We start from the raw sequence: 22,165 nt of genomic DNA, 5'->3' as shown, positions 1-22,165 counted from the left end.
AGTCCTCGGGACCCAGAGCCCTGCTGGTTTTCATTAGCCATCTGATCAGGGACTATTTTACACCTGGGATGCAAGATGAATGCAATTAACTGCGATCACCTACCTGGTGGGACAGAAAACCAGCAGCACTCTGGATCCTGAGGACCAGGACTGAAAAACAGTGGTTTGGAATGTTAATATTTCATAATAATACAGTGAAACTCATTTTTGACTTAAAATATACTAGGCTGTGTCACATTACTTATTGGTATGGTAAGGAAAATGCAGTATGAAGATGGTGGATACTGGTTGTCAGAATGCTCTTGCCCCCCCTACAAACTCCAACTGCAATGCTAATTCTGCCATCTAGTGGTTGTCAATGTGCAGCAAGCAGACAAGCATGTGTGGCAGACAGTGGCAGGTAGCAGACTAAATTACCAAGGACCCCCAGATAGATACGGTAGACTACAAACCCCCATTTGAGTACGTTTTGGGACGTCCATTTCAGGAGATGTTTGTTGTCTGTACTGTAGGTGTGGAGATAACAGTGGAAAGTGTGAAACCTCAGATCAAAAAAGTCATTACTATATATTCTGTACGAATGCTAACTTCCAATAAATGAAATAACTGACTAAACTACCACTCATTTTGCTGAGAAACACCAGGAACACCTTTAAAACCCTTTGGGGGGGCACTGAGCTGGATTAAAAATAATAAAAATATCCAATTCAAAAATGAAATAAGATACTTCAATTCTCCACTAGATGGTGGTCTTACTCCACATACAGGAGGCACAACACAATGGAGAAAGCCTCATTAAATGGAGGCTTTTCTGGACAATAAGTTTTACCTTTCGATTCCTTGTTGAGTCTAAATGATTTCCCGAATCCAGAAAATAAGACCTTCTACACTCACATTCCCAATAGGCTTTAGCCCAACCATGGATAATCTACACTGGAAATGCTGTAACAAGAGGATTCCTGCACTTTTTCCATTCCAAAATTACAGATGACTGAATTTGAAAAGGAGTTGGTTCTCAGTGTGCTGATGTGGTGGCTGGGCAGTGTGGCTGAGCTCGGCCACACAGTGATGAAGATTCATCACAACAACAAATCTCAGTGTGTAAAATGCATTTAGGTCTATAGCTACATAATGCATGTTTTGTGTATTGGGACTTGATATTTTTTACACTTTTCCAGAGAACCTGTGCAACTCTTTAACTTGACATGGTCAAATTCATTTTCCATTTGACACTTTAACACTGGTGTAGGAACCTCATTACAAACAGGGCAATGACAGAAAACAAGAAAAGCATCATTTACTCCTTGCAACAGTTGATTTATTTTGAACAATAGCAAAGCCATCTCACAGAGACTACTTTGAATTACACAGAATGCAAATAAATATATAGGACCATAGTAGAATTAAGGACATTAACAATCGATACAAAAATTATTTACAACACTTTGAATAGTGCAAAACCACACAAATACTGCCCTCATCATTGAGATTCTTGCATTGAGTCCTTTCGAGGACAGTGGGTTTGTGTGTGCTGCCCCCTGGTGGGGGATTATGACAACTGACAGTACTGTGTATGGCATGTTGACAAAAACCTTGGCTTAACATTTGAATGCAGCTTCCCTGAAACGGGACGTAGCATAACACTTGCTACACCTTGTCAAAACAGATCAGGAGAATTTCCACAACAAGGGTGATGTTAAGTCATTGAGATGCAGTGTGGATATGTTCAGTTAGTTTAAAAGGATTATGAGAGGGAAAAAAAGAAAACACGCATTCTGAGAAAGCTGAATTCAGTTACATCAATCAAGGAGACTGACAAAAGTTAAAGTCACATTTGTGATTCTCAGTGGAAAATGGAGACCGTTCTTTTTCCGAGGGACATTTGAGAAACTCCAAAGATGTATGTGAACCCCACCCCGAGCACTAGACTTTGAAATGACAAAAGGAAAGAGCAAGAGTCGTGAACCTAAAACCACGTGGCAGGTAGTGCCCACCACCCCTGAGTGAAAAGAATAAAAAAAGGTCTTAGCACCTTCAGATACCACAGAACGCCGGCTTTGCCCTTCCTTCTCAAACCAAATGTGATGTCTTTGGATTGTGACAGGCACATCACATCTTTTTAAAGTGCGCTCGCTCGCATGAGCTATTCCTTTCACTTTTTTTTTTCTACATAATTTCCTCCCCACAAACATCAAACTCCATTTAAAAACAGAACAAAAAGAAATCAACAAAATTACTACTTTTTTGCCATGCATAATCATTTGTTGCATATTGAAATTTCTTTTTTTGGACCACTGTTTTGTTGCTGTTGAAACTTGGACCTTACAGTAACAGTGTGGTTTTGATAGTTAATAGCTTTAAAAAAGTTCTTCTCATAAGGTGACTAGAATGAGTGTGCATATATCAGTCAAGTGTCGATGTTCTAGACACATGCATGAACATTACAAATACAGTATTGGTGCTACTTTAAATCACCTGAAACATCTAGAAATGCCACTTGTTCCTTGAGAGGCCTGTCAAGGACAAGAGGTACGTACTTTCGTTTGCTTTGACACAACATGGTCATCATTTCTTTTCCTGGTAGACAGTACATTGACAGATATCTGAACCAGACAGAGTATCCATGTATCAAATCTACTTTAGAAGACCAAAGTAATAGAAAATCTGCATGTAGAAAAACAAATCGGCGCCTACGAGACGACAGCCTTATGCCCGATCGTACTAGATATTTGTGCATTGATGACGCGTTCATCCAGTCGAGACTGGAGGGAAACTAACCACTGAGCATTGATCATTAAATGGGTTTAAATCATGCCGAATGCCAGGGAATTAATACTGCAATCAGTGATGATTGGAGAAGAGAAAGAGAGAGAGGATGAGACCATCAGGAGAGTATCAAGTTCAACATGGCCGCCTCTGCGGGCTGATCCGAATTTGAGATTTCAGCTATCGTCATTTCAACCCACAGCTGATTACGAAGATTAGAACCATTCAAAGAGAAGTACCCAACAGTTACTGAGTGGAAAGATTAAAATACAGATTTGTATATAACCCTGATAAAATGCGGTAGGTGGTTGGGAGGGTAAACAGGAGACAGAAAAGCATTAAGGGTCATCTCCGTGCACTCATGCAAAAGACGTGCACTGTGTGCATCTTTGGCTATGCATAGCACTACGTCTCCGGTGTTGAGGTGCAGTAAATAAAAGCACTACAGCAGGCTAATGTTGATTGGTATAGCCCTGTTCAGACCGCATGCTCAGGAAGGAGAATATGTATGAAGGTAGATGGATAACACAAGTTCACAGATGTGGAACAGTTTTTGTCAGACAAGCGCCCGTCAACTTGGCTAGCGTGGGCCATTTGGCTTTGGTTTGAACCACAGAGACACACTGCAACCAGGCAGTGTGTGTGTGTGTGCGTGTGTGTGCATGTTGGCTTGGCTCTGTGTGACTAAGTCGTGGCATGTCCTTCGTCTACTGCACTAGGAGGAGGTATAGCCCTTCAAGTTGGCCCACTATCTCAAGTTAGCGAGTCGTCTCTGAAATTGCACAGGTTGGCCGCTCTTCCTCTGGGCCGTGTTGGGAGCACAGTCTGAGCAGATGGACGTTCTCCCGTTGGGTTCTGCTGGGAAGAGGCCAAAAACATCCTCCAATCATCAGTCAACCAATCTCTCCTTCAGCCAATGAGGGTTATGTGTCTTGGTACCTAAGAAAAAGAAACAAGACAGAACCAGTTGAGTATGGCATGACAAAAACAAGCTTCCACTTAATACACACCTAACAATTCCTACTTGGTGTCATGGCAGGCTGCACCTATAAAGGGAATTTTTCTGAGAGAGCCTGCTTCCTCAAAACAAAGCCAGTTGTGCGAGTGTGATCACCAGATAAGGGGGAATATCTATCATGCCCTAGATAGCTAGACTGTGAAATCACACCTAATCAAAACAATACATCATCAATGCATGCCTTTAGTGATATTCCTGGAATGAATAGCTTTGCAAACCCTTTCATTTATTCAAAACAGACAGTTTATCTGAGGACCCAGAAGGAGTTTGAAATATATTTACATCCTGTACTGTGGTATAGTGCAAAAGACGACAGCCATGTCAGGGTTGCTTTGTGCTTTTTGTGAGAATGTGTGTGTGAGAGACTGTGTGCAAGAGAGAAAGAAGTGAGAAAGAGGGTCAAAGAAAGAAAGAAAGAAAGGCAGCCACTGAGAGAGAAGAAGAGAAAGACTGAGAGCAAAGATGTTTTTTTTGTTTACCCGCTCTGTAGGGCGAACTCGGGCAGGGCACCCAGGGACGTCAGCTGCTCCTCCAGAGCCACGATACGCAGGCCGATGTAACCTGAAGACAGCAGCAGCAGCACCACCCTGCAACACACACAAAATATACACCAAGTCACATTCGCTGCCTTTTCAACACCCAGCCGTGGTCCCGCAAGCCAAGTAAATTATATTTCCTAGACAGCAGCCTCTCATTATCTTCAAAGAGAGCATTCCAGAGCGGGTGACACTGACGCTGCAGCCTGTATGATTCGATACGTCGCTAATGAGGCTTTTCCCCTTAATCTCATTTCAGCAGATTCACTTCCTAGATAATCTGAACATGTATGAACCGGCCACTACGACCAGCTCAGATTACTACAGGGCTGGGCATCATAGGAAACATTTCAATTCAAGTTTTATTGAATGAAGGCACATATCATAAAGCAAAATAGTGCATTTTTTTCTGCTTAACATTTGTTCATGCTGTCCGTACTTAAGTTATAAGACCACATTCAGTTCATTTCTCAGTACAAATTCCCATAAACAAGAAAACCTGAGCTTTCATTTTAAGAAATTAACTTTTTGAAGCTTTTCATCACTTAAAATTGATAGTGATAGCACCTAGTACTGCTCTCTGATACCCAGCCCTACACTAATAGATATATCATATCAGCACCATGAGGCAGCTTTTAATTTGAGGCCAGTGTGTGATATGAACTCCCGAGACCAACAGTGGACAAGCAGAGATACAAAGAAAAAGTGAGATTTAATGGGTGAAAAGACAATTTCAAAAAAAGGGAAGCTTCAGCATTTCTTAGGTAAATAATCAAAAATTTGTTCGCAACACTCAAAAACTTATCACACTAGGATTTTGTTTTTGAGAAATTGGGGTAGTTTCCAGTAAGTAACAAAAGAAGCAAAAAATCAGATGCATAGTAAGTAACGAGTAACAACCCTCACTGACTTGCACTAATACTGCTAACAAACCTCAGGAGGCTTTGGCCAATTTCTCAAAAATAAAAGTGGGTGTGAAAACTTTTTGAACGTCCTCAGAGAGCGACTGCTTAGTAATTACTGAGATAGGATTCTAAGTAGATCCAGATTAGCAGCTAGGGAAGATAAAAGCATGAGATTAAAAGGGAGGGGGGGAGAGAGGAGAGGGGAGGAGAGGAGCGCTACTCACAAAATCAAGTAGATGAAGAGGAGGGTGTTGAGGGTGCTGGCCTCTCTCTGAACCAGCAGGGATCTGGCCTTCTCCGTCACACTCCATACCCACGATCCACCTGGGCCAGGAAGAGGAAGGGTCAACATGGCATGAATGTCAGCGTTAATGGTTTTCAGCTTTTGTTTGTTTTTTCTGTATAATGTTTTTAACCATCTACATTATGTTGCATGTTTAGTGGATGGTTGCTAGAGAATGAGATGCAAAGCAAATTTATGTGCAAACATAAATTCTTAGCTTGACACTGGGGACACCTACTCCTTAAATTAAACGATCTAACCAGGTGACAGCTGTCGTCGTTAGTGATATCATCTAGTAAAACCACTTCAGTCATTAAGGGGAGATGACAGGTTCAAAACGGATTTATAAGCCTTGAGACATGGATTGTGCAAAAGGGGTTGCAACTCAGATTTAGGACGGTGTTCCTAATATTTTATTTACTTTCATCAAACAGTGGATGGTGGATTTATTTGCAACTATGCAGGGTTTCCAGCATAGACATCTTCCAACTTCATATTTTTAAAATCTGTATGTGTGTCTGTCTGTCTCAGCATCTCCAAATGCACCAGCCACTTAAACAACGTTACCAGAATAGAACCTCCAAATTATAGTCGGTTCTCTACTCTACCAGCCACTTTGGCAAGCAAACTAACCAGCCACAACCACAAATTGGCAGCATTTTGCTGGTGGCTGCCGTTAATTTGCTGCCCGGGCTCTGTGCGTCTGTGTGTGTGTGTGTGTGTGTGTGTCTGTGTCTGTGTGTGTGTGTGCATTACCTGATACTGACAGCTCCTCTGAGGACGAGGTATCGCTGTGCTGTGTGTGCAGACTCCTGAAAGAGGAGCCATTTCCATTAGGCACTGGCTCTGGAGGAGGAATGAAGAGAGAAAAAAAAAACATCCATGTTAGCCCGCTATCAGACCTTGGACTTTGCCCGTCTGCTGGCTAGGACAGCAATGGGAAAACAATAGATAGCAGCACCAAAACAGTTTTTATCCGTCTACACTTGGCTGCCCTCAGCAGAGTGTTAGCAAAAAACATCCTTTCTGACACTTTAATAATAAAAGCACTTGTTTCATTACAAATATTACAAGAGGAACTAATGTCTACATGTCTAGTTAATGTCAAATGGTTAACCTACTGTCTATCCCAGGTATATTTGTTTTTTTGTATTATATCTGTTGTCAGGACACTGTAGCTTTGACTTTCAACACCTTGACCTCCTATCCCCTAGCACCCTAGGGTGCTCCCTTACCCCCTGGTTTGTCTTTCTTTCTCTAACACTTCTGTCACACCTGATCATTCTAGGGACACGGGTCATATCTATTACATAAATTGTATCTCTGACCCTTGTGCTCCTTACTATTTATTGCTTGTAATGCTGATTAGCTGGGAATTGAATCTTATTCTACTGTACTGCACTCTGGATAACAGCGTCAGCTAAATGCCTGAAACGTCAGTGTAGTGTCAAGCTCCTGGTGACCTCTCACCTCTGTGTGGTCTGTGCAGAGGAGAGTCCAGTAGAGATCGTGGGTCGGGACCATCGTAATGGTCAAAGCTGTCGTCCAGACTGGATTGACTGGAGTTCTGTTGACGAAGAGCGCAGCATACCATCAGAAACAACTTCAGACACTTATAACAGACCATCACTTGATATGGCACAGGGGAGGGAACTAAGCTGTTTTGTCCACTCATCACAAAGGCGGGTACATCCCAAAATTCAGCCATATTCACAGTTTAATTGAATAATGGCTGACAAAGTCGGCTGGTGGAGTACACCAACTTACCAGCCACAGCAAAAATTCTTTGTTTTTTTTTTTTAATTACCAGTGTTTATGGGTAACTTCAAGTGAGAGAAATCACTGGTTGGCATGGCAAGAACACTTGCACAAGAAAAAATATCCAAGTTTGTAAAAACACCCAAGAATTACATGTAATTATTTTATAACTTATCTGGAAAACTAGCAAAAGCCAAATTCAGAGAGACACAATTATTAAAGACTGTGATGTCTGTGATCAATCACAACATATCATTGTAATATACAGGAAAGCTTTCTCACCACTAGTTTGCTCTTATCAAAGCTGTTTTCGGCTGAGGAGAAGATGGGGCTGCTGTTGGTGCTGCCATCCTGTAAGAACAGAGAGAAATCATTTCATTGTATGGAAGAAAACCTTCTGTAAAGTAGTGGCATTTTGGTATGCTAAATCAGAAGAACTGACTTTTCAGAATCGGTATGCTCTGAAACTAATAATCAGAAATGTTCTCATTATATTCTTAAGCTTATCTATGCTTATAATGAGCTTATAATCTTCTTGTAATGAATCACAATGCAAGACAAGTGTCCAATCCTTTGAAATGATCAAAAAACGTCCCAGACCTGCACAGGAACCCTGTGTTAAGAAGCCACTCTTGCGACCTACTCACCTCTAGTTGAGGACACACTGATCGCAGCAGTTGATAACATGACTCTCTATTCCGCAGAGAAACAAACAGGAACTGAAAGATGAGAGAGGAAAGCGAAAAAAAACACAAAACAGGCATATTAGCTGTCTGCCTAGCTGGCAAACCTTCACTCAGTCACTGATCAGATTACATAAAAGAGTTCCATGTTGCATAAGAGTTTGTATTGACTTTGAGCGTCTCCGTTTCATGCCAGCCTTATCAGCGGTTTATTAAGATGGCCGTCTGGGTCCGGATGCTGGTGAGAAACTGACCTTGTCTCCTTCTGTGGTGCGGATGGACAGAGCGTTGGGCACCAGCAACACCGTGTTCTGCTTCTTCACTATGTGGATGCTGGAAATGGGGATCACCACCTATGACACACACACAGAGAAGATGTGTGAATCTGCTGTTGTTCTGGACAAAGATTCTTCATTTTACTGAACATCTGCTCAGTCCTAAATCCTAAAAAGCTTAACTACAGCTTGAGAAAAGTTGCTGACATTCCCAAATTTAGGAATGGCACAAGTTGTGGCCTACCTTAGTGTCCTTGAGCAGAACTGAGGAGTAGAAACAGGCGTGGCTGTCTGTGATGTACAGCCGGCCATGGTAGGGCACTTCCTTCTGCAGGGCACAGATGTATGCTGGGAAAGGAGGGGAGCACAGGCACTGTTACAGTTACAGTTACATAATAGCCAGAAGCTTTAGAGTTGTGGGTGTGCCAAGTGCGTGCGAAAGGGGTCAAGGGTCAACAAACAGAACCTGGGGAATATGTTCTGTGATCGGTTTGTGATCCATTTACAGGCTGTAAATATTATTATTAAGTTGTTTCGAGGAACAGAGTATCTGCAGATTTCCTAAAGCCACATTTTAGATTTTTAAAACCTTTTTTTAAAACACTACATGGAGTTGCATTTAAGACCAATTAAAAAAATAAAATAAAGAAACAAAGCTGGCAAAACCAGCCTATTTCTGAACAACACCCATTTTGAACACAGCTAATGAAGTTCTGAAAGTATAAATGTGCAGTATAAGAAAAAGGACACTAGGATATCTATTAAGGGACAGACCCACACCATTCAATAAATAAATATATGTGTGTGTGTGTGTGTGTGTGTGTGTGTGTGTGTGTGTGTTCACCTACCATGTATCAAGTCCTCACTCTCTGGAATGTCTGGAAAAAGCTTGTGGAATGTCTTGTTGTGCTTTATGAAACTCTGAAAACGGAAGATAAAATATACCATGGAAATTAATATTTGAAAAGAAAAAGTAGGTAGGAGATTTCAAATAAAGTATTGGGCTGCCTTGGTTCAAGATCAACTCTTAAAAAGAATGTGTGATTTTCAACACATCCATGTGTCTAGTTTGAGACCGCACACACATTTGTGTTACTTTTCACCACAGCATGTGTCACTGACACCACACATATTGACACCACATGTCAACAACATTATACGTTGGGGTGAAAAGTATCACAAATGTTTTTCCTTTCAAAATAGACACACGGATGTGTTAAAAATGACAACTTTTTTTAAACAGTGTTTAAAGTAAGAGTTATGGTGGACTTACACTTTGTGTGCCGGTGCTCTCCGTCCTCTCAAAGCCTCTGCTGTCGACGTCAAACGTCTGTGACCTGCAGAGACGAAGAGCACAGCTGTCAGTTTAAAGAAAGTCTGTGGTTTCAGCAGGTTTGTGCGAGTGTGAGGAGATAAACAGAAAGACACAAAAAGGACTTCCCACTTCAGTGCTATATGCATTCAGCAAGAGTACACAAGTGTGTGCTTGTTTGTACACAAGCAATTGCCCTATACCTCTATATTTTCGCAGCAGTGGTAGCTGGGGTGGGGGCTACATGAAATATGTAACCGTATGCGTTTTGGGACTGAGCAACAATATTTTTTCCCCACATCTATCAAGACTTAAGGTGTCTGCAGGTTTCATCAAGTTAAATTGAAGACTGTAGGATCATTTTTTAATCACTTTTAGGACCTGCAGACACCTTGAGATGTGTAATTCCCAAACTTTTCCAGACGGTCCTACCTGACGGCCACTTGTCTGGTGAGGGTTTTGTGCTGCTGCTGGATCTCCAGCTGGGCCTCCTCCAGACTCAGGGCTTTCCTGGGCTCCACCTTCTTCTTAAGGCTGCCATTGCTGATGCTGCTCTTGCCTTTCTTCACTTTGGCCGGCAGCCCGCCGCCGCTGCTCTCTACTGGGTAGCTGCTGGAATACAGAGAGAAGCAGGGCTTAAGCAACACTCCATAAAAAAAATTCAGGTATGTACAATCAATGTGTAGGGATTTGTCTTGGCAGCGAAAGTGCAGACACATAGACAACGCAAGTAGCAACACAGCACATTTGCTTGCAATTTCACCACTATACAACTAGTACAACTGCTGATTGTTATCAGAACAAAAAGTCACATCCAAGAAAGTTAACATCTTCTGATAAAACACATGTTTTAGATTCAGGACTGGTGTTACATCATCACCTCAGTAATAAGCAAACTCATAGGACATTCTGATTTGCAGCTAAGAATAGCACACACCCTTTCCCCACAACGCCTTATTCCTGCTACAGAACAGGTTCTTAATGTGCCTACGGACTGACAAACAACCTCACTGTCAATCCAAAACATTGCTTTCACAAAGAAACTTGCTGATACTTCCCATCATAGATTACGAATAGGAGCCATATGTAGGCTAATGATGGAAATGTATTAGAAACATCAGTGTGAAAGCCAGAATGGGAAATTAACACCAACAACAAGCCAAATGCTCCTAAATTTTGGATTAATCTTCTCTGCAAACCACTTTGGCATGTACACAACCTGTGGACCAAAAGAAAATTAAAGTCATGTTTTGTAAACTATCAAGGGAGGTGTAATGAATTTATTTGTCCCTCCATTTCTACTCTGCTAATAAAGGCTCTGTGATGACTGGATGGACATCTGGTGGACCAATGGGCTTATCTTTATGTTATGTTGGATAAGGCTACCTGTTTCCCCATCAGGAAGTTTTACCAATATATGTTGCGTCAATGCTCACACCATGGTTGTAAAATGACACCTCCTGGCTGCTTTATGAGCTGATCGACGTAGGTTCATGCTCTAAAAATGACATGCCTGAACAAACACGCCGTTTTTTAATAAGCTGAACAAACTCTAGTGTTTAGAGACCATCCTGTAAATGGAAGGTCACAGGTGCCATAACAGCCAACGTGTCCTTCAACAGCCATTTGGCCCGTCCTTGACCAGGCACCGAACTCACCCATTCATTGAAAGAGGCTCTGGAGAAAGCCAATAATGTAAATGTAAACTTGTAAATTATGCCAGTGATGACAATATAAGACAAAGCAGACAAGGCCAAACCGACAGTTGTACTAAAACCTCCAACTCAAGTAAACAAGAACAAGCCGACATTTCAACAAGCGCGAATTCGCAATAGCTGCGACCACGTATGTGCATGCATACACGCGTGGGGAAATTTTTGTGGACCGACCAACCAACCAACTGACCGACAGAGCGAGCTATAGAGCTGCTGGTCGCAGCTAAAAAGGTGGATAATACAAAGACAAAACTTAAGCCTCAAATTCCATGAAAACCTTCAGCAAAACAGGAGACCATCTTACCTGTTAAAATTAAATCTCTTTGAGGAGCGAAAACTCATGTACCTACTCACAGTAGGCATTTCCTTTCCTTTTAAAAATCACACAAAACCACTTAGGCTGCAATCACTGGTCTCATGCCATCATTGCTCTTCTCAAAAATTCTGGAAAAAAAAAAAATAAAATAAATAAATTCCCAACAAGCTGATCAAAGAAACACGGCCCAAGAAAGAATTTAAAAGTCCTCTTAATGTTCTTAATATGGGTTTCAGGATTAATTTCTGTGCTGGTTAAGCCAGGGTCCTCAGCCACATCCTGCCAGAGAAAGCTGTTGTATGAATGCTGCTGTTGGAGAGGAAGCTGCTTTGTGTTGAGAATGGTGTGACACTCCGTAGTGAGTGACGTCAAACTCTGCCACTCCCCCAGCCAAACAACAGGCATGGAGTAGCATACATGCAAACACCCACACACACACACACACACACACACACACAGAGAGAGAGAGAGAGCGAGTCAGTGGAACGAAGCACAGGTGCCGACAAGTTCAAGAAAACAAGGCTCTTCCCTTAAAATCTCCCCCACTCAAGAATTATCAAACATAAAAATCCTGTCTTGTTGGGATTTGTTCTACTTGGTAATGCAGGATCAGAGATTTTCTACAAAAGTCAGACATGTGTAAAATACCGGAGAAGTGCTCAGACCGGCCCGTCTGGCCTGATCAAGGAGTGGTACATTAGACACCTCTCCCCTTCAGGGTATGGATCTAAACCAAGGAGACAAGAGGAACAACACAACCCCAAAAAAATCTTCCTTTAGCTCAGTCAGGATATGAAGAGCTTAGTTATAAGATGAGAAGTCCAACTTTTATAAGACTGTTAGGATAGTATGTTACTAGAGTCTTGGACAAAATAACACTTTTACAGATCTTCAATGTTTTGGAAATATTGAGTGATGAAATTCTGGTAATGTTTTAAACCCAAAAAGGGATATATACAGCATTTTGGAATACAAGTTTTCATGTAGTCTAGGCCTAGCAAGCCTTGACTGATTAGTTTAAGACCAAGCATACTTGATTCAAAGTCACAACGACTTGATCGTTCTTCTACAGAACGATCGTATAGGAGTACTTAAAGCTATTAACTGGCCAAAAAAAAAAAAGAAAAAAAAAAAAAAGACTACTCCCACAATGAGTAAGTTTGATATCCTTAAGGCTCTATTACTCAAACAGTAACCGTTGTCTCATATCTGAAGGATTCCTATGAAAGATCAACTGAAAATTGGGGCAAAGGTCAGTGGAAAAAAACATGAAGCGCACTTTCAGTTCAGAGTTACCTAGCCTCTCATTAAGTCTTACTGTGGTCGTCAAACAGTGGCCAGCAACACTTAACCTCCCAACAGTAAACGCTACTTGTAAAAGGCTTTTAATACCGTTTAACGGCTGTTTGCCTGCCTGTGTGGGTGGAATATCGTCACAAGGTTTTACAATCTTAAACCAAGTTTTAGGCAGACTTGAACTGGGCCTGCTTTCAAATATTCATCTGTGAGGTGAAACCAGGGTGGCAAATTGACACCAGCTTGTAAGTTTATCTACTCCAGACACTTTGGCAGGTAACCAGCCCTCATTCAGAAGTCCTATTATATTCTAAAATGTAGTTATCTGGTAAAATATCCGACGTGTCTGGGGACTTCTGTGGACAAACCCGCCACTGTGACCCATGGACAGAAGTAGGCAAGGTACTGTGCTGGCAAAGTAAATTATCCGGTAAATGTTATGCCCTGGTTTCTTCCTCAAGGCGGGGGGTTAAAGTGACAGGGAAATAGACGCTCTTTTCAAAGCCCTTGATCTGTTTGAATTTCACGACGACTTCCTCTTTTTGTTCATGACCAACCGTAACCATTAACTAGGTCATGTTGAAGCACTTCCTGTGACATTTAGATTACTTTGACCGAGGCAAAATTATAACAGCAAAGATCACCTAGCCTTGTTTTAATCCTATGCCACTAGCTGTATTTAGCAGGCCTAAGCTACAGGTAATCATTTTAGTAGGGTATGCTGTACAAACAAAAAACAAATCCACTTAAAATTAAGGGTGGGCATTTGAATATTTTTTACATATGTTGCTCCTATGATCTAACATTTTTCGGGAATATTGTCACTGCAAAGCCCTGGTAATTCTCTGATGATAGCCCCAGAACTGTACTATACCTCACCTAAACCACTAACAGTATGTCCAGTTAGCAGGTCAAGTCATGGTCATGTTTATCTCTTTAATGAAAAAGGCAGATATGAGGATGATCTGATACAACAGGCCCAGTGAGTTATGAAAGGACTGACAAAATAGAAAAGTTGGCGAGGCACAAGCTGAACATGGGGACAAAATGTGCACACTTAAGACCCTGCAAAGCAACACACACACACACACACACACACACACACACACACACACACAGTTTGGCAGTCAGCCAGCCGCTCAAGTTCTGCTGCCTCTGCTGTTTATTGCAGGTTCCAGGAAAGATTCTATTGCAGTTTTCCTGGCAGGTTGAAAGTCTGTGCTGATCATAAACGAGAGACATGAACATTCACAATGCATCACTTGTTCCAGCCATGAAAAAACATCTAACAATATAACTTCCACGTTTGTGCATTAAGTGCACTGCACTTCCATGCTGCCAAGTTGAGCAGAGTTTATCTTAATCTGGCGAAGGGATTCAACCTGTTATAAAACAGCGTTCAAGGCTGAAGCCATCGAGGGCAGATAGGTGTGTGGGCAGTAAACAAATTAGCAAAGGGACCCTGGTGCCAACAGCATGCAACGGTTACAACCTGCAAGAAAAAAAACTCCCTTATTTTGAAATGGCCCACTATTGTACCGGATAAAGAGCTGCGTTTCTTAATCATCACTCCACATTTGCAAAGCAGGAGGTGGCCTGATTATTAATCTGCAGTGGGTGTGTACTGGCCAAGCTGCGGCCTTGAACTCTGACCCACTCCCATTGTGGAGGGCTGCGTCTCACCACCTGACAATCAATGCCGGGCCCAGTTTCTAAAGACAACAACCCTGCAACAACACAATAGAGACTCACCGGAGGCGTACCAAGAGAATTGAAATAGAGACGCAAGGGGTCATGGGACCTTGTTTATCTGGACTGGCTATGGAGTACAATTTGTCATGGGGACACTACTGCACGCACATCAACCTCACGTGTCTAACCATGATATGCTCCGTGAAACAGATTACTGACCAACACATAATGGTTTGATGCATTTCTTTATCTGCATTTCTTCTTGTGTTATCTTTGGAGACGGGACAAAAAAAATCACTTAGTCATAGAATCTCGATCAGCTCAGAACTGTGACCATCAGCAGGGTTTTCCCAGGTGTTCAAAGAGGCTTCTTTGGAAACATGACAAATTGGGTGAATTTTATGCATTTTATGCTAAACTAACTTTTAGCACAAATATGAGACTGGAATCCATTCAGAAGCCTTATGTCAGCAGAAGGAGCTCACTCAAGCCTTTTACGCAACAAAGATTAAAAAAAAGCTTTCGATATTTCAGATTCTTTCATTAAACACTTAGTCAGTCCTCAGCTAAACAATGGGCCTAAATTCACTCACAACTGTTGATCAAGTTAGCACTGCCTTAGCTGAGACACAGTTTGAGTATTATTGGCAGGGATGAGTAACTGGATAGGTTTGCTTGCCTTACCTCCCCAAACCGCCAGAGTAAGGAGGATCTGCCGCAGTACCCTGCTGGTTCAACAAGCTTTTCTCTCTCTCCATGACTACCCAAGCTTTTTCTTCACGTCCCCTGAAAGCTCGCAGCCAACACACTGCTCGACACAGCCGAATGTGCGAGTATGGGATGAGTTGTACCTTTTTGCACTTAGACCCCGAGCACTGACAGCCAATGCGACGGGTGTAAAGGTCCGTTTTACTGCAGTGTTTCAAAACACCCAAGAGCTGAACATGGAGATAGCGTGAGAAAGAATGAGTGCGAGAGAAAATGAGTAAGAGGAGGGTGAAAAAGAGGAAAGAGGGTTGGGTTTCAAGCCCGAAATGCCCCTCAAGCTTTGTCCTTCCCGTGGCAGACTCAGCTGGTGTTGCTGTGGAAACAGCTGACAGTAAGAACAGTAGGAGGTGGATGGTGGTGGGGCAGGGGTAGCACCACCAGGCTATTCTCAGTTTAAAAGGCCCTATAACAACACTCTCAATAGAAGCCTGGTCTCAATAGCAAGAGGGAGACGGCTTACAAAGCAATTGTTATAATGTGCATGTCAATGGTTAGCTCATCCTCTTTGTAGAGGATGTAAAGGGGGCCAACATACATGAGAACATTAGTGGCTGATGGGGGGGTGGGGGGTGGGGACAAAAAGCTTGGGACATGGGATGAAAAGCAACTCAATAAGTTAATTCAATGTGTTGTAAATGTAGCAAGCCCTTGACGTTTCATTCAAAAACCTTAGTTGAGGGCAGCTGTTCGTCATGTGCTATTTCTGTACCCATGACATCACCATCCAGGAAAGCCAATCAGACAGACAAAGTCCGACTACACCCATGTGACGTTAGTCTCAATTTAGCCATCATATATTAATCCATACCTTTCCTGTCTAACCACCACCTGCTGTGTTTTCATAGCAAACCACTTGTGGCCGAGTTGCAGGATAACTGGTTGTCAGAGAGACCGTACGGTAACCGAAAAGGTCACAGGGTCGTTCCCCGCTACAGCCCTGTTCCCTCTTCAAGAGTCCTTGAGCGTGACACTGAATCCCTGCTTGCTCACTCACTGTAAGTTGCTCTGGACAAGAGCATCAGCCAAATACCTTAAATGTATATAGTACAGTGCAGCCTGTCTCTTGATGTTAATGGATGAGTGGGGCGATAGGCCAGTGGTGAGATTCATCCTTTAACCCAGCCTCCCATCTTATTCCTGATACCACATGGTCACTGTTCCTTCCTAAATCCCCTCCAACACAGTCACGAGATTCCACAACATCCTATGTAAGTCTCGTCTTAATTTAGCCGCTTACGACAAAGCCACGTAATGTTAACGCCTGGAGGGCAGGAGTTTTCCAAAAGGCTATGGGGTCAGTTGGAAATCATCAACTCTTTTAAGTAAATCTAGTCTGTCATTTAATTATCTATGGGACAGTTACTTTGAAGACATTTAGCGTCAAGATGCAGTAAGGTCTGACACAGGCAATGGATAAGAATCCTTTATCAAACGTAGGCCAATCTAACCTGAATATAACTTAGATAACTACCGAATACAGTGTGAACAGAGCAAACATCTGCACCGTAATGTAGCCAAGTGGGCAAAAGGTGGCTGCTATTCATTCACCTCATACTGTAAATTAAACATACATTTCACCTGTGTACACACGGAATGAGCTAGAAACTAATGGCACCTCCCTATCTGGTCAGTTCTGCCTTGTGTTTGTCACTCTCCATTTTATCTGCAGATAAGGCTTGCACAATGCTTGCTATGGCTAAACAAGGAGGTGCGAGGGGAATTATCGCACTGGCTGTGTTTGTCTTCTTCATTCCTGAAAATCACTTGCACTTAAAATACTCTTCCTGGTATCAAACCGGATACCAATGGTCACTAATAATGTGAGAGCTTTGAGATGGGAGCAGACTAGTGGGGTTAGCATGCCAAAACGGCTATTAATATCACTTTGGATAGAACATGGCTGAATACTTTTGTGGTGTTATGGAGCCGGTGGTATTGGTAAACCGAGTCGGTGTTGGGGTGTCAGTGTAAAGTTGTTGAAGTTAAAGGGCATGCGTATCGGTTGTAAACAGGGTAGGGAAACACTTTATTTCCATCCAACTATGGTGCCTGCTGGATTCCAAAATTCACCTGCCAAATTTTTATTTAATTTAAGTGTAATTGCATTACGCTGGACTTCTAAAAAGATGGCTGGCTGCCATCAAAGTTGCTGCGATTGTATGCAAGTATACCAGCTAGAGTCACAGATTTGGCTGGCGGTGGGTGTTAATTTCCCACCCTGGTTGTAAGCAGAGAAGGTTTGAGCAGGGGGGGGTGCATCTTCCGGTCTCTGGCGTGTGCTCCCTGTGTGACAGTATAGGACGTTCTAGCTGAAAGGGCTCCTTGGGGTATAGAGTTATGGTCCTTTCATTTGCTGCCCGAGATGACACAGACGATCCCTGGAGGCCCGCTGCAGACGTCAGCCATACGTCAGCTGTTACTGCAACGCTAGCTCCCTCTGACTAAATTGCTTCTGGATGGAATGCTTAGGTCTAAACTTTCCCACAGCCAACATTATTGGCGTAACAAAATGTGCACACGGTTCATATGTGAGGGCTGACAGAGTCTCACATGCATGAAAACTCCCAGTGTTCAACAGAGAACAAGCAGAACCAGATGGTGTGGGAGCACCATCTACTGGACAGCTGTGGATAATTGCTGTCATGTGAACTGCTGATTCCCCATCATCCAATCAAAATCGGTTTATTCCAATGCAAAACATCAGATGACTACAGCGGGGCTTTTCTGAGCCAAACGGGACAGTTTAAGTTTTTGCAAATCAATCTAATGCCTTCAAAGCCAACCGCACAGCATTTCAGTGTCCTAATCTGTCTGTGATAATCTAGCGTGTGCAAAGTGCACTAGATCAATTAAAAAGTGATTCCACTGTTCAGTGGGGTATAGACATGGCCTGCTGCACAACAACCAAGTATGAATTCAATTCAGAAAGCAAACAATTAGCAATCTTGAGCAAATTAAGAATAAAAAAAAAATCGGAAACGTTATTATGGATTGGACTGGTGTGTGTGTGTGTGTGTGTGTGTGTGCGTTTAGCTGCAGCAGAGCAGTCAGGAAGGGCAGGGCAGCGGGCCAGTGGTCATGGCCAAATAACAACGTGCAGCCTGTGGCGTCCTGCCAGGGCTCAGTCTGCAGGAAAACTCTGAGTGTGTGCGCGCCCATGTTTGTGTGTGTGTGTGAAGCAGAACAGAGAGTGTGTGTTACAGACCGAAGTGTGTGTTTGAGAGGGAAGTCATGCGGCGTATGTATGCAGCTTCTCCCTCCACTTCCTCCATGCTAACCGGGCCCAGGGACAGAGAGGGTCTTTCTTCATGGTGTCTCATGGTGCTTTCAGCAGCCTGACTCTAATATAGTGAAAAGTAAATGTAGACCACTCTACTGTATACAAGCTCTGTATACAGGGGGCCTCTTGTTGAATCTACAGTACAGCCTTGCTGAGTTCTGCCCCTCAGGACAGCAGGTCATTCAGATTGGTGAAAAGACTGAACTATACTGAAATAGTGTGCCAAAGCCACCTCTGGGAGCCTTGTACAGTCCCATTTGCAATTGAAATACTGTCTTGCAGGTATAGGTTTAAAAAATTCAAATAATTTTTGCATACCCTAGAGTCAGTCAGATTTGGATACATGAGGTACTGCTGCATTCACACAGTGCAAAGAGCTAGACTCTGTAGAAAAAAACATCCAAGGCACCATTTCATGAGAAAGGATTGCAAAAAGTCTTTCTATTGGCTAATGCATTGTATGGATATTAAAAAAAAATGCACCAAAGTGCTGCAGCAGAGACAGACTTTCCCGAGGGTGCAAACTTTTTCTAAGTGAAGACTGCCTTATTATTTTTTTCTTTTTTCTTACAGACACTCCAACCTCCAATGAGCAGCTCTCCTTGATGCGATAAACCCAAGGCAGTGTTCCTCCCTTGTGCCAAAGGGCTAATAAAAGCTTATCTGAAAATCAAGATGCACTTAAAAAAAAAGCTGATTTGAATTGGCACAGCCTCGTACAAACAGAGAAGGTACACTGTGCCGCCTTAAGTCAGCAAGGTACCAAATGTTATCCATAACTGTAACCGTTAACTCTCGGTTTTACACAAGCTTTCACAAAGGCTTGTGTGTTTGGAACGAGACTGTGTTATGTGAAATGTGCTGGGTGGAATTTACCGGGCCTGTGTGAGGAGCTCAAGGTGAAACAGCTGAGAAGAAAACAGCCTTTTTCTTGGCTCTGCGACCAGGGCTTGGCAGTGGTCATTAGCAGTAGCCTGAGAGGTGCAGCACAACACACACACCTGCAGCCATAACCAAGCAGTTAGTCTACAACCCCTCATTTAGCCATAAGCCCCACTGCAGATGTGGTATTCGCCCTCTAACTTGGGCTACTCCTCTAAGCCTGCAGCACATCTCATAATTTAAACCTACAGGGCCTTCCCTGCCCACAGCCGGCTGGGAAGCTCTTTCCTGTGAGCATCTTCCTGGAGCCAACTGGACGCCTGCACAGCTGCCCCACCCTGCCTATTCCAGGATCCTCCAACGCAAAAAGCTCTCCAACTATATTGGGTTCTTCTTTCTGCACTGTGTGTACTTTAACTGATGCTCGTATGCAGAGCGACTTACATTGAGCTAGCAAGTACGTGTTCAGTGTCAAGAATGTGGTTGTCGACTGACACACTGGCTGGAGCGGGGATTGAATCTGTGACCTGTTACTTACAGGACAGCCTTTAACCACTTAGCCACTCTACCACACCCTTGTGTGTGTATGTGTCCACTCCAGCCCTATGGAAACAGATGATCCTCCCACAATGTCACATACCATACCATAGCTGGTTATCAGTAAAAAGGACAGCGGGCCAGGTTTGATTGGTGGGGCTCTTGTTTTCCAGTGAACGGCTATCTGTGTGGAGGAAAGTGAAAGGCGATGCCTACCGGACAAGGGAGTACTAACAGTGAGATACTGGGAGCATTTATATAACACCATGTACCACCTGTGGTCGACCCGTGGGAGCTAAAAATAGACTTTTGCGAGACAACACGGCCTCGCACGTCCCTTGTGTGACAAGTGTGTGCATTTCCCTGAGGAGAGAGAGACAGACAGAGAGAGAGGTGTGTGTGAGAATGAGTGAGCGAGTGTGTGTTTTTAAGTGCATGTCTGTAGTCTACTGCCAGGCTGGTCCGTCCTGGATCTTCACAGAGCTGGATCATCCACGATCATGAAGGCAGAACAAATAGTGGTGTCGATCTGACCCACATAGGCCGCTGGATGCTTTCCGAGCAGGAGGGATGGACGAGATTAAGAACGGACCAGATCTGGACTAGCTTTCCAATGTTCCGCGACACGTCATGTAAAGCTGTTTATTTGCATTGCCTGGAATAGATTAGCCAACTACTACACATATACAAACATAACACTTCGTAGAGATAAATGTGTGAAGTCAGGTTTTGTGTTCTTGGTTTACCACTGAGCTCAAAGAGTACTAAACACAACATTACAAACAAAACTCCCTTCTCTGTATTTATACATCTTTCAGGGTACAAACACTCATAGAAAAAAGTTTGCCTTGGATATTTTTTACTTAAGAAGCCTCACGTTTGGCATTTCAATTCACTCTTCTTAATAACAAACCTACACCAGGACACTTTCTTGAACTCCACAAGAAGCTTGCCCCTCCACTGACTAGCCGTCTGCTAACAAGTCATAACATTCATCCAGCAGGCAACATCATTTTCTCACATTGTTATCCAAGCCAGTCTTTAAACACGCTATATCCACGATGACATACGCTTAGATGAGTAACAACTAAATCAGTGACGATGCTAAGCTTATGCTAACATGGTTGAAACAGCAGCAGGGGCTGGAGCTAATGCACACTAATAATATAATATATTACAAAGACACAACCACCAGTTATAATGTGTGGTGAAAACTAATAGTGAATTTCACCCCTGAGGTCAACAGTGACAGCTTTTTATCTGTTAAAGACATTGTGAGCCAGCTAACACAACAACCGTGTAACACTGCAATTTAAATGCCAACACATCTTCAGCCGGTTGATGATGGGCGGACGGCTAACATGCTAGCTTTATCCACCCATTCAAACAGAGACTCGCACCTAGGCTAATCTTACACACATTTCATTGTTTAAATCAAATACAAAGAAAACCATTTGCTTGGCTCTGAGTTAGGTGACATATTCGCAAACTAATTCAATCCCCTCGGAGAGACTGTTAACAGCAGTGAAATGCTAACTGTTAGCACCCACCCTTCTGGTGATGCTCACCGGCAGATAGCGGTTCAGCTAACGTTATATTCAGCTTACCTTTCTTTCATGAAGTGCTTGATTCTGACAATGGCCTTCTCGTCAATCTTCCTGAGGAAGGTTTTCAATCTCTCTCTCTTATTTTCAAGCATTCTTCCCTCAACCGGTGGTGGTCGGTGCGTCTTGAGACGACGAGCCACGCCAACTCTCTTCGGGATTTGTTTGGCTTCTGCTTTTTTTTTCCTCCTCACTTCATCTACGGCTGATTAAGATAATGAGCTTAAATCGGACCAAGTCAGACGACCAATGAGCGTCGGCGACGACTTAGAAAAAAGCAGTCATGTCAGACTGTTCCTCCAATCAGAACGCGGTACTTTGCTTCTAGTTAACGCCCATTGCCTTATATGGGAGGTTGCCCGTTCTTGCTATATCAGAGGGTGGGGCGCGTATTATTATTGTACAGCGAGGTCGTTTTAATAAATGATTTACATGGGATCTTTACATGTGACGTATGGACAACATGAGGGAAAACACACGTTAGTTTAACAGCAATGTTGTGGTGCATGTGTTACATCACATTCTACCCTATTTGGCTC

The 22,165-nt window shown here is 42.9% G+C and overlaps 1 protein-coding gene across 4 annotated transcripts; it reads right to left on the bottom strand.

Moving 5' to 3' along the window:
• Window positions 1-1,296: 1,296 nt before the first annotated feature.
• Window positions 1,297-21,786, bottom strand: LOC139919085 (GRAM domain-containing protein 2B). 4 transcript variants are annotated; one of them, XM_071908675.2, is made up of 13 exons: window positions 21,630-21,786; window positions 9,969-10,148; window positions 9,498-9,561; window positions 9,073-9,145; window positions 8,469-8,572; window positions 8,204-8,302; window positions 7,914-7,985; window positions 7,549-7,617; window positions 6,979-7,075; window positions 6,265-6,354; window positions 5,450-5,549; window positions 4,264-4,371; window positions 1,297-3,705 (listed from the first exon to the last, which is right to left on the bottom strand). In XM_071908675.2, the coding sequence occupies exons 1-13, from the start codon at window positions 21,719-21,721 to the stop codon at window positions 3,690-3,692; spliced, it is 1,164 nt and encodes a 387-aa protein (XP_071764776.1). In that variant the 5' UTR covers window positions 21,722-21,786; the 3' UTR covers window positions 1,297-3,689. The 4 variants fall into 4 exon arrangements, with proteins under 4 accessions (XP_071764776.1, XP_071764777.1, XP_071764778.1 ...); XM_071908676.2 differs by having other exon boundaries at window positions 9,969-10,145; XM_071908677.2 differs by lacking the exon at window positions 21,630-21,786 and adding an exon at window positions 11,556-11,860.
• Between the last annotated feature and the right edge of the window lie 379 nt (window positions 21,787-22,165).

The sequence above is a fragment of the Centroberyx gerrardi genome, chromosome 9, assembly GCF_048128805.1.
Source record: "Centroberyx gerrardi isolate f3 chromosome 9, fCenGer3.hap1.cur.20231027, whole genome shotgun sequence".
Classification (NCBI taxonomy): Eukaryota; Metazoa; Chordata; class Actinopteri; order Beryciformes; family Berycidae; genus Centroberyx; species Centroberyx gerrardi.
The sequence above is the reverse complement of the archived record's forward strand: the minus strand, read 5'-3'. Positions and strand labels throughout refer to the sequence as shown.

What these genes read in the sequence shown, in the direction of transcription:
- LOC139919085 (XM_071908675.2), bottom strand. Translation starts at nt 21,721, where the DNA reads ATGCTTGAAAATAAGAGAGAGAGATTGAAAACCTTCCTCAGGAAGATT. An exon ending in AAGCACTTCATGAAAGAAAG is followed by an intron (nt 10,149 to 21,629) that starts GTAAGCTGAATA and finishes TCTGTATTCCAG; the next exon opens with CAGCTACCCAGTAGAGAGCA. An exon ending in CAGTGTGTCCTCAACTAGAG is followed by an intron (nt 7,618 to 7,913) that starts GTGAGTAGGTCG and finishes CTGTTCTTACAG; the next exon opens with GATGGCAGCACCAACAGCAG.